Genomic DNA, 16,916 nt, shown 5'->3' on the forward strand with positions numbered 1-16,916 from the left:
TCCCAAGGTCACTCAGAGCTCCTGGGGCCCCTCCTCCTGTTCTTGGTCTTCAAAACGTGCCCAGATTTGCAGGAGGGACTGTCCTGCCACCCTGTAGCAGTGTCAGGGCTGGTGTGCCTGTCCCCGAGGGGCTGGTGTAAGTGACCTGTTTCCAGGGCTGGTGTCCCTGTCCCCAAAGGCTGGTGACAGTGTCCAATTGCCATGACTGGTGTCTCTGTCCCTGAGGGTCTGATGGCAGTGCCCATTGCCAGGGCTGGTGTCCCTGTCCCCAAAGGCTGGTGTCCCTGTCCCTGAGGGGCTGGTGGCAGTGCCCTGTTTCCAGCGCTGGTGTCCCTGTCCCCGAGGGCTGATGTCCCTGTCCCCAAGGGGCTGGTGGCAGTGCCCTGTTTCCAGGGCTGGTGTCCCTGTCCCCAAGGGCTGGTGGCAGTGCCCTGTTTCCAGGGCTGGTGTCCCTGTCCCCGAGGGCTGGTGGCAGTGCCTGGAGCAGCCCCTGCCCTCGTGTCAGTGGCCCCACAGTGACAGTGGCTGTCCCCACAGGACTGCCCCCCGGGCTCGCAGGACTTCCGAGAGCTGCAGTGTGCCGAGTTCGACAACGTGCCCTTCCGAGGGAAGTACTACACCTGGAAAACCTACCGGGGAGGTGAGGCTGGGCCAGGCTTTGTCTTACTTTGGAAAGACAGTGGTGTCTGCCAGGGAAAAGCTGGAGCTTCCCATGGAATGGAGAATGTTAACCCTCTCTCTCTGAATTATTATAGTTTTGAAATTATGGGGCTTTCAGGCAGAGATATGGGAACAGGAATAACAGTTCTTTGCAAGGAATATTAAAAATGTAGTAGAACAAAAAAAACCCAAAGAAAGAAAGAAAGAAAAACACTGACAGAGTCAGACACCCTGTTGGTCAGGGTGCTGGTGTCAGACCAAGTAAGTTCTCCTGCAGTGAGAGATGAGGTTCTGTTGGAGCAATGATCCTATAGAGGACCTTTCCTCTGAATGTCCAGTGGTGGTGAGATGGATCCGGTGTTCCTCTGGGAATCCAGTGCAAACAGACTGTGCTGGTGTTCTGAGTCCCAGGTTTTATCCAGGTAGGAATGCTGGGCTCCTCCCCCTGGGTGGAGCATCTCCCAGTGGGATGATGTCATTTCATCAGCCCTGCAGTGAGCCTTGATGGCCCATGAACAGCAGAGATCCCCTGGAGGGAGGCTGGGTAGGGTTGTGGAGGAGATAAAGAACACTGTCCCACCTGGTTTTAACCTGGTCCCTCCACCCCGGGAGTTATGAGATAAAGAAAAACAAAAACACTTCTTCAATGTGTTCCAACAGATGGGAATAGAATACATCCTACATTGCAACCCAACACAGGTTTGCTCTCCCCCATGCTCTGCGGGGATGGGTCTCATGGTCCAAGGGGTCTGGGGACACCTGGTCAGGATTTCCACAGCTCTGGTTGCCCTCTCTGTGCTGCTGGGATGTGCTGCCTGCCCTCGGGTGACAGTGACAGTGGATCCCTTCAGAACCTGCTGTGCCCACATCCCGGGTCACCTCCCCCTGTGCAACCTGCACTGCTCTGCCACAACCAGTCCCAGCAGCTCTGGAGCTGTTCTCTCCTCCAGGCTGGTTCCTCAGCTGCTGGGGGAGCAGAGGAAGATGGACAAGAGAAGGGAGTGTCTGGTGCAGGATGAGGAGGAGACAGAGCAGGAAGGGAGAGTGTCCTGAGCAGGAGAAGGGATGGGATCCAGTGGATCCCCCAAAGAGCTGCACTTCCCTCTTCCCCAGGGTCAGCCCTGGGTCCTGCAGAAGGGTCTGGTGAGGAGAGGGGGCAGGAGGAGGCTCTGGGGCAGAAATCTCTTAATAATGAGGAGGAACAGCTCATCTCAGTGGAGTTAATGAACTGGACTGGGGAAATCCTTCCCAGCTGTGTAAACAAGCCCAGCTCCCAGCAGGGCTCCTGCAGCTGGAGCAGCTGTGCTGAGGCTGCAGGGGATGGATCAATAAAAATGTAATAAAATTGTGAGGCTGTAAAGTCACCTCAAGACCCCAGTGGATGCCAAGGTGGAGGACAACCCTGCAGGCTGGAGCTGCCCTGGCTCAGACCTCTCTCCTCCCCAGGCACTGCCCAGGGCTTGGCTGCCCAGCTGGACATCACCCCTGAGGTGTCCTCTGACCCTGATAGGGATTTTTGGCTTTTGTAAAGAGCCCCTTCCTCTCTCTCTCTCTCTCTCTCTCTCTCTCTCTGCTTCAGCTTCCTCTGCCATAAAATAAGTGTTGAAACCTCTCCCCTGGTGAGAGGCTGGGAGTGCTGACAGTGCCTGCTTTGAGGGATCTGGGAGCTTCATCTCCTCTCCCCACGTTGGCTGTGGGCAGTGGTCACATGGAGCACTTTCATTCTGTTTATTCAATGTCAAAGGGTGTCCCTGTTGTCCCCTGGGGTAGCCCAGGCAGGGACCATGGACTGGGGAAGGAAAGGAACTTCTTGCATAAGTCTGGGCTCTCTCTCAGAACTGGGGAGACCTGGTTTGTGTCCAAAGGGGGCTGGAAAAAAAAGACAGAGAATTTTAGCAAGGCCAGGAGTGCCAGGACCCAGGGAATGGCTTCCACTGCCAGAGGGCAGGGCTAGATGGGATTTTGGGAAGGAATTGTTGGCTGTGAGGGTGGGCAGGCCCTGGCACAGGGTGCCCAGAGCAGCTGTGGCTGCCTCTGGATCCCTGGCAGTGTCCAAGGCCAGGCTGGATGGGGTTTGGAGCAGCCTGAGACAGTGGAAGGTGTCCCTGCCATGGCTGGGGTGGCACTGGATGGGCTTTGAGGTCCCTTCCCACCCAACCCCCTCTGTGACTGGGTGATTTCAGCAGCACCAGGACCTTCATCCTCACATGCCTGGGGGGTTTTGTGATCCTCGGTGGCATTTGGGTGTCAGAGGCACATCCTGGGGGAGGTGGGGACGTCCCTTCCCCATGCCATAGATCCCACCCAGGGAACGGCCCCTCCTGTCCTGCCCTTGGTGCTGATGTTCTGTTCCCCATGTCCCCCCTGTGCCAGCAGACTCTGGGGTAGGATGAGGGCTGCTCCTCATCTCCTGAGCCCTCCAGCAGTGCCCAGAGGCCTCAGGCCTGCAGGGTGCCAGTCCCTCCCTCCCCCTGGCACCAGCAGCCCCCCAGGATCCCCTTTGCTGGCAGCCTCATCCCAGGGCACTCCTCCCTCCAGCTGGCAGGGAATCTGCTCCTCAGCTCCGTTTGGGGCACTTTGGGGGCCCCATCACCACCCTGAGCCCCTTCCCCTGCTCAGCCCATCCCCTGGGGCTTCCCAGGAGGGCGGGTGTTTTCGGGGGTGCCTCACTCCACATTCCTGTGGGGAATATCCTGCAGACCCCACAGGGAGAGCCCCACAAGTCTGGGGGAGGGGGGCACCAACCCTGCGGGGATTTGAAAGGGAAGAAGCTCCACAGCGGGCCCCTGAGCCTGGGCTGTGTGCGGGGCTGTTTTCCAGCGATCCCGGAGCCCAGAGCCCGCAGAGGAGCGCTGAGCTCAGCACTCCGCAGATACCTCCTGGAATGCGGCTTGAATTGTTTGTTTACTTTGCTTTGTTCGCTGCGCTCTTCATTTCGCTCTTTGGGCGATGCGGGAGTTCGGGGAGAGCGATGGGAGGAGCAGGAGCCTGCGGAAAACAGGAGATCGCTCGTCAGAAATTGTAATAAGGCTTAATTCCTCCTTGGGAGAGGGCAGGCAGGAGGAACAAAACATCCTCGGAGGCAGCAGCCAGCTGAAAATATTCTATTTTATTAGCTCTGTTAAACAGGCAAAGGAGCCACGGCAGGCCCCAAGTGAAGGGAGGGGGTCACAGTGTCCAGGATGGTCCTGGCTGGGGCTTTCACCCCTCTGGGACAGGAGCCCAGGAAGGGCTGGAGCTGTGTCAGGGCTTGGGATGGAGCTCAGGGAAAGGTTCTTCCCCCCGAGGCTGCTGGGGCACTGCCCAGGCTCCCCAGGGAATGGTCCCAGCCCCAAGGCTGCCAGAGCTGCAGGAGCCTTTGGACAACGCTCTCAGGGATGCTCAGGGTGGGATTGTTGGGGTGTCTGTGCAGGGACAGGGGCTGCACTGATGAGCCCTGTGGGTTCCTTCCTTCTGAGGATATTCTGGGATTCCATAATTATATTTATCAACATTCCCTGGGCCAGCTCAGAGGTCCCACTGGTTCCATGGAAGTCGCTCTCCTCCCATCTCCAGGAGTTCCTGGCACCTTGTGCTGGTTCAGAGGATCTTGCTGTGCTCAGTGCTGCTGTTGTGGGGACACAGCTGTCACTGGAGCCTCCTGAACAAGGACAAGGTCATGTTGCTGAGTGTCAGGGACACTGCAGTCCCAGCAGATGCTGGGCAGGGGTTCCAGTCCCTTTCCCCTGGAGGGTGGGATGGTGCCCTGGCTGCTGAGGGCAAATCCTGCCTGGAAGTTGTCCGCAGGAGGGTGTGGGGACTGTTCCAGAGCTCAGGTGGCCCAGCCAGCTCGTGGAGCAGTCAGGACAGGGGTACCAATGCAGGGTCACCTCTCTCTCCCTCCTTCACTCTTCCTCTCCCTGTTCCTCTTCCGTGGGAGTTTTAAGGGCAGGAATCCCATGTGAAGGCCTGTCCCAAGTGGGCAGTGAGGAGATCCAGCAGGGATTCATCCCTTATGCCTTTTGGAGCTGCCTAAAGACAGAGGCCGGGCAAAATTAAGAGAATAAAAAGCAGATTATTTATATTTATTGAAGGGCCTTCAGGTACATTTGGGGCAGATGAAGCCCCCAGGGCCTTCACCCAAAATGGACAATGGGTCTCAGGTTTTCACTCTTTTAAAAGTTTGGTCCATTTGCATATTGGGGGTTCATCTTCCAATTTCAGCTTCAGGTAATGAAGCCATTTACCCCTAATTTGCCACTCTCCCCTCCCCACCCAAACTCATTTTTTACATTTCTCAGGGCCTGAGGCAGTGAGGTGTCCTTGATTCCCAGGCCTGGAGGGGAATTGTTGTGTCTGACCAAAATGGGGAAGCAGCAGCTCGCACTGTGTGTGGAGTTTAGAGTTCTACACTAAAGAACTGCAGGATTACAAATAGATGAAAATATAAAAGTTAAAATCCTAAAGCACCATCCCACATGGAGCAGTGAGACCACAGGACCTGAGCCCTGGACCCCAGGGGCAGCCCCTGCTCTCAGTGGTGGCTGCTGAGCTCACTCTGCTCAGCAGCTGCTTCCCAGAGCTTCTCCAGGGGCTTGCCCAGGCATCCTGCTCCACAAAACACCCCCAAGCTGCTGAATTCCCCTCTCGTGTCTCCTCCTGTTCCTCCCTCTCCCAGCTTTGCTCTCTCTTCCCCCCAGCTGCACTCCCAGGCACAGCTGGGCCCCCCTCCCCTCCCCTCCCTCTGCCCCTTTGATGTTCCGGATTGAGTTTCAGCTTTGCACATTCCCATTCCTCCATCCAAGGTGCTCCCCAGCCCTGGCACAGGGATCAGGGCTGTGGGTGGTGCCTGCAGGAGGGAACTGCCACAGCTCAGGCACCTCTGCCAGGGTCCTGCTGCCTCTCCTGGGATGCTCAGTAAAGGCAGAAAACGCCACAAGCCACACCAGGATGTGATAAAACCAGTGGCAGGAGCCTGGAAATGCTCAGCTGGACCCACATCCTGCTCCCAGACACTTTATCTGGATATCCAGGTGCTGCTCCTGCTCCTTTGCTGCTTTGGCAAAGGTTGTTGGACAATATAGGAAATACAGAGACTTCAGCTGTAATTTGAAGATGCTTCTCCTTCATCCTCACACTGCCATTGTCACCTTTGCTGGGAAGGATTCAGTATCACCATGCTCAGACAGAAAGGAATGGTTTTTCTCTGGCCCAGTAACTTGGTTATTCTGCTCTGGCAGCTGAAAAAGGAAAGGAGCTCTTACCTTGGAAAGGTAACTCAGGAAAGGTAACTGCTGCCTCAGTTTCTCTGTAGGTAAAGTGGGCAGAAGGGTTTTACAACTTGTGAAGTGCCAGGAGTGACCCAGATAAGAGCAAATCCCTCTGTTTCCTTCCCTGTCACACCCAGCCCACGTCCGCAGGCTGTGCAGGAGGGACAGTGTTCCCCCGGGGGTCTGTGCCCAGCTCCAGGGCCTGGCTCCCTCCTCCAGGGACATCCTCCTGGTTTTCCACACCTTTTCTCTGCTTTGGCTCCTTCCCCAGGGGGTGTCAAGGCCTGTTCCCTCAACTGCCTGGCCGAGGGCTTCAACTTCTACACGGAGCGGGCGGCGGCCGTGGTGGACGGGACCCCCTGCAGGCAGGACAGCAACGACATCTGTGTCAACGGGGAGTGCAAGGTGGGACACCTCGGGGGGCAGGGACACACCTCGGGGGGCAGGGACACACCCCGGGCAGGGGGACAGGGGCAGACACCCAGGGGGGACAAGGGCAGACACCCAGGGGGGACAAGGGCAGACACCCAGGGGGGACAAGGAGAGACCCCCAGGGGGGACAAGGAGAGATCCCTGGGCAGGCCAGCGCTGCCCTCAAGCTGCTCACACAGACATGGGATGGGTGGAGGGTTAAGAGAGCTGGGGGTGTTCACCTGGAGAGGAGAAGGTTCCAGAGCCCCTTCCAGCCCTTAAAGGGGCTCCAGGAGAACTGGAGAGGGACTGGGGACAAGGAATGGAGGGACAGGACGCAGGGAATGGGTTCCAATGCCAGAGGGCAGGGCTGGATGCGAGTTTGGGGAGGAATTGTTCCATATGAGGGTGGGCAGGCCCTGGCACAGGGTGCCCAGAGCAGCTGTGGCTGCCCCTGGATCCCTGGCAGTGTCTGAGGCCAGGTTGGACATTGGGGCTTGGAGCAGCCTGGGACAGTGGAAGGTGTCCCTGCCCATGGCAGGAGGTGAAATGACAGGATCTTAAAGGTCCTTTTCAACCCAAACCATTCTGGTATCCTGTGATTTCTCTGCCTGGACACCCAGTGAGAGGAGGAACATTCCCACCCTGGGCTTGTGCCAATCCCCTCTCCAGGCACTCCCTGCCTGTGGATCTCTGCACTCTCAGCCTGTTCAGCCCAGGCCCCTTTGATGTTTCCCTTGCAGTGGGATCTGGGGGGAGCTGTAGAAGTTAATTATAAGAAAGCCCAGTGGGAATGGCCAGCAGGCAGGCAGGCAGACAGACAGACAGACAGAGTGTCTGTCTGTCTCCCTTCCTGTGTCTCTGGGATCTGTTTGTCTCCATGGGGCTGAAGACTCTGTGGAACAAAGGGGGATTGCACCCGAGGGGGGCACAGCTGTGCTGGTGACCCTTGTGCCACCCCACGGGCAGTGACAGAAGGACAGAGGCCACAAGGACACAAGTGAGCTGCAAGGACAGGGTTTCCCTTGGGCTCCACACAGGCATCTCAACCTGTGCTTTGTCCCAGGACTCTGCCTGCACCCTCCCAGCTTTGCAGAGACTCCCAGCAGAGGGGTGGCAGAGGTGACACTGCTGAGGTGTCCAGGGCAGTGAGGGGCCCTGGGCTCTGCAGGGCAGCTGTGGGGATGATCCCCAGGGCACTGAGGGGTCCTGGGCTCTGCAGGGCAGGTGAGGGGATGATCCCCAGGGCAGTGAGGGGCTCTGCAGGGCAGCTGTGGGGATGATCCCCAGGGCAGTGAGGGGTCCTGGGCTCTGCAGGGCAGGTGAGGGGATGATCCCCAGGGCAGTGAGGGGCTCTGCAGGGCAGCTGTGGGGATGGTCCCCAGGGCACTGAGGGGTCCTGGGCTCTGCAGGGCAGGTGAGGGGATGATCCCCAGGGCACTGAGGGGTCCTGGGCTCTGCAGGGCAGCTGTGGGGATGGTCCCCAGGGCACTGAGGGGCTCTGCAGGGCAGCTGTGGGGATGGTCCCCAGGGCAGTGAGGGGCCCTGTAGGGCAGCTGTGGGGAGGGCAGGGCCCCTCCAGGCTCCCTCATTCCTGTTGCTCCCTCCCTCAGCACGTGGGCTGTGACCGGGTGCTGGGCTCCGACTCCAAGGAGGACAAGTGCCGGGTGTGTGGGGGAGATGGCAGCTCCTGCGAGACCATCGAGGGCGTCTTCAACCACTCCCTGCCCGAGGGAGGTAGGGAACACACAGCCTGATCACCCTCAATCTCCCTCCTCCACCTCACCAGGCCCTGGGGATGGGCAGGGATTATCCCAGAGCAGCATCCCGAGGGGCAGGACCAGGCCAGGAGGCAGCAAATCCCTCCTGCCCACCAGCCAAGCTGTGCCCTGGCCTCCACTGGAGCCCAAATCTCTGACACTGAGCTCTGAGCTCCTCCCTGCTCCCCAGCCCACATTGCCACAGAGCCAGGGTTGGTCCCAGCTCCAGAGCACATTCCCAGTACAGCCAGTCCGTCACAGTGCACACTCACTCCATCTTGGTGCCCAAAATGCTTTTTCCATCATTTCCCCATGAATAAGGGGTTGGCTCTCACTCCATCCAGCCCAGGGCAGCCCTGGCTCTGGGATTGGAGGCTGAGCATTCCCCCCAGCAGCCCCTGGTTGTCCCACAGGGTACGAGGAGGTGATCCAGATCCCCAAGGGCTCCGTGCACATCGACATCCGGGAGCTGAACCTCTCCATCAACTACCTGGGTGAGACAGGGCTGGGGGTCTGAAATCCCAGCCAGGCCCTGCCATTCCCCTGGGATTCACAGGGGCTGGGAAAGGCCTGGCAAGGAGAACTTCCCACTGCAGCTGGGAATGGGGTGGGGGAATCCCAGGCTGGGATTTGGGGCAGGGGGAGGCAGCAGGGCAGTGTATCCCAGGCCAGCTGTGTGTCCCCAGTGTCCCTGTCCCGTGTTAGCACCACAACCCTGAGCAAACGCCACATCCCGCAGTTCCTGGCACTGCCTGTGGCTCCCTGGCATTCCCCCTCTGCCATCCTGGGGATAAAAAACGCTCCCTTTTCCCTTGGGCTTGGTTTTCCAGCCTTGCTCAGTGCCGCTTTCACAATGAGGATTTTCTTTCCTCTTTTTTCCTCCCTGTCCTCTGAGTGATGCAGGACAGGGTGCTCACCCTGGCTCACTGCCGGGTGCCTGCAGGAGCAGGACCAGCAGGATTCTGCTGGCAGCATCCCTCCCATCCAGCTCCCTTTGCTGGGCTCAGAGGTGCCCCCATCCCTCCCTGCCCACTGCCTGGGGACTCCTCGTGTCCGGATTTCTGCACTCTGAGGGTGCGCTGCCCCCAGGCTCTGCCACTCTGGGATCCCTCCTGTCATCTCAGACAGAGGGAGCATCCGTCCATCCATCCATCCATCCATCCATCCATCCATCCATCCATCCATCCATCCATCCATCCATCCATCCATCCATCCATCCATCCATCCATCCATCCATCCATCCATCCATCCATCCATCCATCCATCCCCAGCGCCGGGATCCTCCCTGTCCCGAGGGCGGCGGTGCCGGAGCCGCTCCCGCAGTGTCGGGGAGCGGAGGGGAAGGAGCGAGCGGTCCGATCCCCCCCTAGCGACTCTCCCGGGCAACCACAGCCCAGCTCCGGGCCCCGGGAGCTCCGGCAGCTCCAGGAGCTCCAGCAGCCCCGGCCCGGTTTGCACAGCTGGGTTTGAGCCTGGCTTCGTGGCCGCAGCTCGCCCCCAGCCCAGCTGAGCTCCCCGCGCCCACAGGGCACCGTGGGGACATCGGTCCCACCCTGCTGGCGGCTCTGTGTGACCCTGAGCCATCCCCCTCCCTGTGGGACGAGGTTGATACCAATTCCCTGAGCCACCCCTCTCCCTGTGGCCCAAGGCTGATGCCATTTCCCTGAGCCACCCCTCTCCCTGTGGCCCAAGGCTGATGCCATTTCCCTGAGCCACCCCTCTCCCTTTGGCCCAAGGCTGATGCCATTTCCCTGAGCCACCCCTCTCCCTGTGGCCCAAGGCTGATGCTATTTCCCTTCTGTCCTGGCGATGCTCTGAGCCGGGCAGGTGAGGAGCACCTGGCTGAAGTCGGCCCAGGTGTTTCCAGCCCCGGTGCTGAGCTCCCTGCCCTGCCCTGGCAGCGCTGCGAGGGGAGAGTGGTGAATATTTCATCAACGGGAGACTGTCCATCGATCCCCCCCGGCGCTTCGACATCGCCGGCACCACCTTCCACTACAGGAGGTCCCCGGAGGAGCCCGAGTCCCTGGAGGCTTTGGGACCCACCAACGTCACCCTCTTTGTCATGGTTGGTAACTTCACACCCCTCCCTGCGTGGTTCTAGTTGGGATAGAGGGACTTGCCGTGGCTGTGTGGGGATTGGAGGTGATCAGCCCCTGGTGTGGCTGCTGGGAGTAAAGGGACACAGACCAGAGGTGAATTGGGCTAAATTCACACAATCACAGAATGAATTAGGTGGGAAAAGCCCTTTGAAACCAATCTGAGTCCAACCTGTGCCCTGACATTGCCTTGTCAGCCAGACCATGGCACTGAGTGCCACACCCAGTCTTTGAGAGGGTCACTCCAGGAGGGACAGGGGCCCACAGTCCCTGCCTTAGGAGGCCAGTGCTTTATCCACCTTCCTATCAGACCTTCCTCCCTAATTCCCAGGTCTCCTGCCTTAATCTGTCAGGTTTTGGGATGATTCCATCCTTAAGTGCCTGAGAGCTCATTCTCTAATCCAGCACCACTGTCACCACTGGTGGCTCCCCTGCCAGTCCTGGGAGGGGCTGGGAAGGGGCCAGGGGAGGATTCCAGCTGCCCTGGATGTTAGAGGTGCTGTGGGATGTCACCTGGGTGGTCACTGTGGTGGCACTGATGTCCCAGAGGTGCCTTTCCTGCAGGTGCTTGTCAGATTATACATTTTTTTGACTCAGAGATGGGGCAACTGACAGATGTTTTAAAAAATTTTACTCTATTTTTAGTTTCATGTGAAGGGTGAGACAACACAGATGTTACAATTCACACTATTACAATTAGAAGTCAAACTATTCCCTAATTACAATCCATTATAAGCGTTTCTTGGCCTATTAGCTTTTGCCATGCAATGCTGTTAATGCCTTAAAGCAAATCATCTAAAATCACCTCTGGTGGGTGATTTTTGGCTCTCTACAAATCTGATTCCCGCAGGTGCTGGTGCGGACGGAGCCACAGGGGATCCGCTACAAGTTCAACGCTCCCGTGGGCAGGGATGGCTCCAGCCAGTACTCCTGGCACTACACCCCATGGACCAAGTGCTCCGTGCTGTGTGCAGGGGGTGAGCTTTGGGGCTGGGCTGGTTTGGGGGGACATGTGGGACTCCCCCTGTGCTGTGTCTGGGCCTCTGGTGGGCTCTGAGGAGCTCTGGGGTCTCCCCACGGCCCCACCCCGCTCTCAGCCATGTGAGAGTTGTGTCAGGCAGTGCCAGGGCAAAGAACCTGGGTGCCAACTTCAGCTGGGCCACAGGTGTGGGTGGGAGGGCCTTAAAGATCAGTTTTTTCTACTCCCTACCATAGACAGGGACACCTTCCACTATCCCAGGGTGTTCCAAGCCCCAATGTCCAGCCTGGCCTTGGACATTTCCAGGGATCCAGGGGCAGCCACAGCTGCTCTGGGCACCCTGTGCCAGGGCCTCCCCACCCTCATATGGAACAATTCCTGCCCAATATCCCATCCATCCTGGCCCTCTGGCAGTGGAAGCCATTCCCTGTGTCCTGTCCCTCTCCACCCCTTTTTAAACCCATTTACTCTTGCAGTGCATGCAATCATAAAATAGCTTTAGGTTGGGATGGACCTTAAACTCATTCAGTGCCACCCCCTGCCATGGGCAGAGACACCTTCCACTGTCTCAGGGTGTTCCAAGCCCTGTCCAGCCTGGCTTTGGACACTGCCAGGGATGGAGCAAGGACAGGTTGGCTGATCACAACAGCCCCTGTGGCCTCAGATCTACAGTCTGTGAACTGAAGCACTCCTGGTGCTGCCCTGAATCCTTGGGCTGGTTTCCATGGGGATTGACACACAGGTTTGGGCCATGTCTCAGGACTTTGGAGAGCCTGGCTGGGAGGGGCTGAGCTGGTGTTCAGAAGGGAATGGCCCAATAATTTTCCGTTTAAAGCTCAGGACTTGTCTTCCATGCCAGACATTGATCAGGTGTTGTCCTTCCTTGTTCCTGTTATTCCCCAAGTGCTGCCCAGAAAGGCCAGGGTTGGAACAGGTTCATTTGAGCATCAGATCCCCTGGCTAATGAGCTCTAGAATCCCACAATCCTTGAGGCTGGAAAACCCTCCAGGGCCATTGAGGCCAACCGGTGCCTGATCCCCACTTTGTCACCCAGAGTGCCACATCCAGGCATTGACACCACCATTCCACACCATCCATTTTTTCTGGAGATGTCAGAGAAGCCCTTGGTTATGAATGGAGGAATAAATTCAGGCTCCATGTGCAGGGACAAGTGGCTGCTGTGTCACATTGCCCTGTGGGAGCAGAGCTGTGGGGCTGGCACCCGCAGCCTGGCCCTGCTCCACCCTCAGCCTCCTCCTCCCTTTGCCCCTTCCCTCTTTTCCCTGGGCAGGCAGCCAGATCCAGTCTGTGGTGTGCAGGAAGCTCTCTGATGGCTCAACCGTCCCCAACCATTTCTGCAGCGCTGACACCAAAGTGCCCGAGCGGCAGAGGAGCTGCAACACCGAGCCCTGTCCCCCGGCGTGAGTACCTGGGCAGGGAGCCAGGGGGAAAACCAGGCTGGAGGAGAGTGAAATTCCTCCCTGGCTGCCATTCCTGAGTCACAGCCCACACTGGTGACTCTGCCTGGCTGGAGCAGCTGTTGGGGAATGGGGTTTCTCCTCTGTCCCAGATATTCAGTGAGTCCCTCAGGAACTGTCCCAGCTTCTCTCCTGGAGGGGAAGGGCAGATGTGTAGGAACTCTGTGGTTCAGCCACAACTGGGAGGCTGTGGCTGGAGAAGGACCAGGGCTGTGTGCAGGAGTGTGGGGACAAGCCAGCCCAGCGTGCCCCTCCAAGCTCTGCTGTTGACCCATCTCCAGCTGGGCCATTGGGAACTGGTCCGAGTGCAGCCGGAGCTGCAACGAGGGCGTCCGGACCCGCAGTGTCTTCTGCAAGAGGAAGATTTCTGCCAGCGAGGAGAAAACCCTGGATGATGCCTCCTGCTCCCAGCCACGGCCAAAGATGCTGGAGCCCTGCAACAACCAAACGTGTCCTCCGGAGTGGGTGGCCCTGGACTGGTCGGAGGTGAGTGCCAAAGGAGGGACACAGAGCTGGGGAAGGCTCTGAGGATCACCTGAGGGCACTTGGCTCGTTCAGCTGGAGCAGAGGAGACTGAGGGGAGGCTCCTCGGGGGCTGCAGCTCCTCCCGAGGGGAGGCGGAGGGGCAGGGGCTGAGCTCTGCTCTGGGACAGGGACAGGAGCCCAGGAAGGGCTGGAGCTGTGACACGGCTTGGGATGGAGCTCAGGGAAAGGTTCTTCCCCCCGAGGCTGCTGGGGCACTGCCCAGGCTCCCCAGGGAATGGTCCCAGCCCCAAGGCTGCCAGAGCTGCAGGAGCGTTTGGACAACGCTCTCAGGGATGCTCAGGGTGGGATTGTTGGGGTGTCTGTGCAAAGCCAGGGGTTGGATCAATGATCCCTGTGGGATTTAGCTCAGGATATTCTGATTCTGTGATCGACATCATCCCTCATGTCTCCGAGGGCGCTGTAGGAGGACAGTGCCAATCACCAGTGATGGCCATGGAGAGCAGTGTGGGAATGTTGTAGCTCAGGAGCCAGGAAAGGTGGGAGCAGCACGGGGGAGCCCGAGCTGTTGTGTCCCCTCCTTGCCCTGACCATGTCCCCATGTCCCCTGTCCCTGCAGTGCACCCCAAGCTGCGGGCCCGGCTTCCGCCACCGCATCGTCCTGTGCAAGAGCGGCGACCACAGCGTGACCCTGCCCACGTCCCAGTGCCACGAGGCCGCCAAGCCCCCCACCAGCATGAGGTGCAACCTGCGGCGCTGCCCCCCACCCCGCTGGGTCACCGGCGAGTGGGGAGAGGTAGGGACAGCCCCACCCACGGAGGGACTGCAGGACGAGCCTCCCCAGCCCTTCAAACCCTGCTGTGCAGGAGGCTTTTAGTGTGTGGCCACCACAACCATCCAGCAGGACCCCATGGCAGTGTTCTTTGCCCCCTTTTTGGCTCAGTTGTGATGCTGACCCAAGGGCAGACCTGACCTTGGGGGTGTCCCAGGCCCCCACAGAAGTCATTGAAGGGTTGCCATGATGGGGGTCAGCAGAGGTGGGCTGACCCTACTGCCAAGCAGGGCCACTGCTGATCCCCCCCAGAGCCCAGTGGGGTGGCCCTGACAATCCTCCCTGCCCTCCAACAGCCCTTGAGCTGCAGGGTGACATCAGAGTACAGGAGGCCTGGGAAAGACCAGTGATTTATTGGTGGGTGAGGGATCCTCCCTGAGCCCTGGAAAATCAAACCAAGCTTTTTTGGGATGCAGGGCCACAGCACTCAGTCATGCCAGGGAATCCTGGCTGGGGAGGGAAGGGACAACCACCTCCAGCACCCTTAGCACCCCTACCCCCACCTGTGCCCACTGCTGTGATGTTCCTAAAGCCATGGTGGCCACGGCAGCTCCCCCTGTGCTGTCCCCACAGTGCTCTGCCCAGTGTGGCCTCGGGCAGCAGAGAAGATCCGTCCAGTGCCTGGCTCACACCGGGCAGCCGTCCATGGACTGTGTGGAGGCCCTGCAGCCCCCGGGGATGCAGCAGTGCGAGACCAAGTGCGAGTCGGGGCCCACGGACAACCCTGAAGGTGAGGGGTCTCCAAAGAGGGGACACGTGTCCCGCTGGGGACAGGGACAGTGGAGCCAGCACAGCACCAGTTGAGCTCTGGGGTGGGGAAACCCCATCCATGGAAGTGTCCAAGGCCAGGTTGGACACTGGGGCTTGGAGCAACCAAAACAGTGGGAGGTGTCCCTGCCCATGGCAGGGGTGGCACTGGATGGGCTTTAATGTCCCTTCCCACCCAAATCACTCTGAAATGTGCTCATTCTATGGCGCTGGTCCCCTCTGGTCCCAACCTGGTGTGCCTTGACCCCGAGAAATGAAGGAACTACACCTTGAAAAATGCAGGAGCTGCACTTAGGCCAAGAGGGGTTTTAATTAGTGAGGTGCTCAGCAGCTTCTTCATCACAGCTGCATCTTTCAGCTTCCTGGCAAACCCCCCACAGGATCTCCTGAGCCCGGCCATGACCCTGCTCCCCTCTCTGTGTCCCCTGCAGAGTGCAAGGATGTGAACAAGGTGGCCTACTGCCCGCTCGTCCTCAAGTTCAAGTTCTGCAGCCGGACCTACTTCCGACAGATGTGCTGTAAAACCTGCCAGGGCCACTAGGACACAGCGGGACACAGCGGGACCCCCGTGGCAAAACTGGAAGGCCAAAACTCCGCCCGAGGGCCGCCGGGCCGGGCCCTCCCTGCCCGCCCTGGGAATCTCCCCCGGCTCCCACAGACTCCGGCCACGCTTCCAGCGGGAGCCAAACCATCCCCCAGACCCGTCCCCCACAGATCCCCCTGGCCCCTGAGCTTCACCATGGCAGGTTCCCAGTTAAACCACTGCAGCCCCAGCTGGATGAGCGCTGGGAGAGGGGGGAGCTGGGCAGAGCAGGGACTTTACTTGAAATTCTGATGTTGTTATTTATTAGTAGCGGAGCCAGGTCCCACAGGTGTCACCGAGGGAGGCGGCACCCCTGGCCCAGCTCCTGCCTCATCCTGCTCCGTGTCCCCAGGGCACCATCAGGGGGCTGCTGCCCTTCCCTCGGGATCCCAGGGGACACAGGGAGGAGGGTTCAGGTGCCTCGGGGGACCAGCGTGGCTTGTGGCTCCTGGGCAGTGGATGAAGAGGAGCCGCTGTGGGGACTGGGGCTGGAGCAGGGATTTTGTCTCCTTGGTTTGCACCCTGTCACCTGGGGACTGGCAGCAGTGGACAGGGAGCAGGTCACCCCGTGGGCAGAGGGTGACACCAGTTTAACTGGGAGAGGGGGTTCTCCAAACTCCTGTAGAGACCAACTTGGACTGGGGTGTTCCCCTATCAGTCCCTGACGCCCTTGTCACTTTTAGGACCAGTTTTTCTCCCTTAGAGCACGAGCTGAGGTGGGGGCAGAGATGTGCTCGAGGTTGCAGTCACTCCATGGGCATCGAGGCTGTGCCAGGCTCAGGGAGCAAAGCAGAGGAGGACACAGGACATGAACACTCCTGTCACAGTGTCCCTGCCCAGAGATCCCCTCAGCCTCTGCAGCAGCCTCACTTCCAAAGGTGCTTGACTTCCAAAGGTGCTTTGCCTCCAAAAGGTGCTTTGCCTCCAAAGGCAGCCTGGCCACGCGTGGCTGTGGCCTCGAGGTGCCAGTCCCAGTGCCACCCACTCCTCTGCCCACAGGAGGCCTCCAGTGATGGGAAAAGAGCAGGCTTGAAATTCCTCCTTTGGTCACCTCGTGGCCAAACCTGGGCTAATCTCTCCACGGGCAGCCTGTGGAGGAGACCTGACTTCAACTCTCCAAAGCATGTGCCTTTCGTTAGCATTGTAATTGTTGTTATTATGATTATTTTCAGGCCTTTCCACATCACAGCGATGGGAAACCTTTGTCCAAAGCCGTGTTTTGTTCCCTTGGGGCCATCCCCACGGTGCAGGGAGGGGACAGCCCCCTTCCCCCAGAGCAGAGCCCCCGTGTGTTCCTCTCCCAGCTGTGTTTTTGTGTCCACCTGCTCCTCAGCCGATCGCAGCTTCTCTGGTGCTCAGCAAACCTCGTTTCTCTTCCTTCCTGGTGCCATGCTCCGTTCTGACGTTTTTTGGGTGAGGGGAGGGGGTGTTTTCACCATTTTTATATCGATATATATCTACTGACCAATGTTTAACATACTAACTCTGAGGAGGAGCGACGTAACGGCATGAATTATAATAAAGGAGTAGCTACGATCCCGGGCACAGCTTCTGCTCCCACTTGTGTTCCTCGAGCCCGGGGTTGGGTTTGGGCACCCACAGCACCACAGCCCACCC

General features: G+C 58.9%; 1 protein-coding gene across 1 annotated transcript in view; it reads left to right on the plus strand.

Moving 5' to 3' along the window:
- The window catches only part of ADAMTS10 (ADAM metallopeptidase with thrombospondin type 1 motif 10), a 53,471-nt gene extending 36,630 nt beyond the window's left edge, over positions 1–16,841 (plus strand). Inside the window, exons 14-24 of the mRNA XM_083880037.1 lie at positions 538–640; positions 6,181–6,314; positions 7,934–8,057; positions 8,494–8,574; positions 9,982–10,145; positions 11,027–11,153; positions 12,447–12,576; positions 12,915–13,119; positions 13,736–13,912; positions 14,522–14,678; positions 15,148–16,841. Of these exons, the coding sequence (XP_083736163.1) occupies positions 538–640; positions 6,181–6,314; positions 7,934–8,057; positions 8,494–8,574; positions 9,982–10,145; positions 11,027–11,153; positions 12,447–12,576; positions 12,915–13,119; positions 13,736–13,912; positions 14,522–14,678; positions 15,148–15,257 (1,512 nt within the window). The 3' untranslated portion in view covers positions 15,258–16,841. The remainder of the gene's footprint in view (positions 1–537; positions 641–6,180; positions 6,315–7,933; positions 8,058–8,493; positions 8,575–9,981; positions 10,146–11,026; positions 11,154–12,446; positions 12,577–12,914; positions 13,120–13,735; positions 13,913–14,521; positions 14,679–15,147) is intronic.
- Positions 16,842–16,916: the final 75 nt, after the last annotated feature.

Source organism: Zosterops lateralis (assembly GCF_965231275.1).
Source record: "Zosterops lateralis genome assembly, chromosome: 29".
NCBI lineage: Eukaryota > Metazoa > Chordata > Aves > Passeriformes > Zosteropidae > Zosterops > Zosterops lateralis.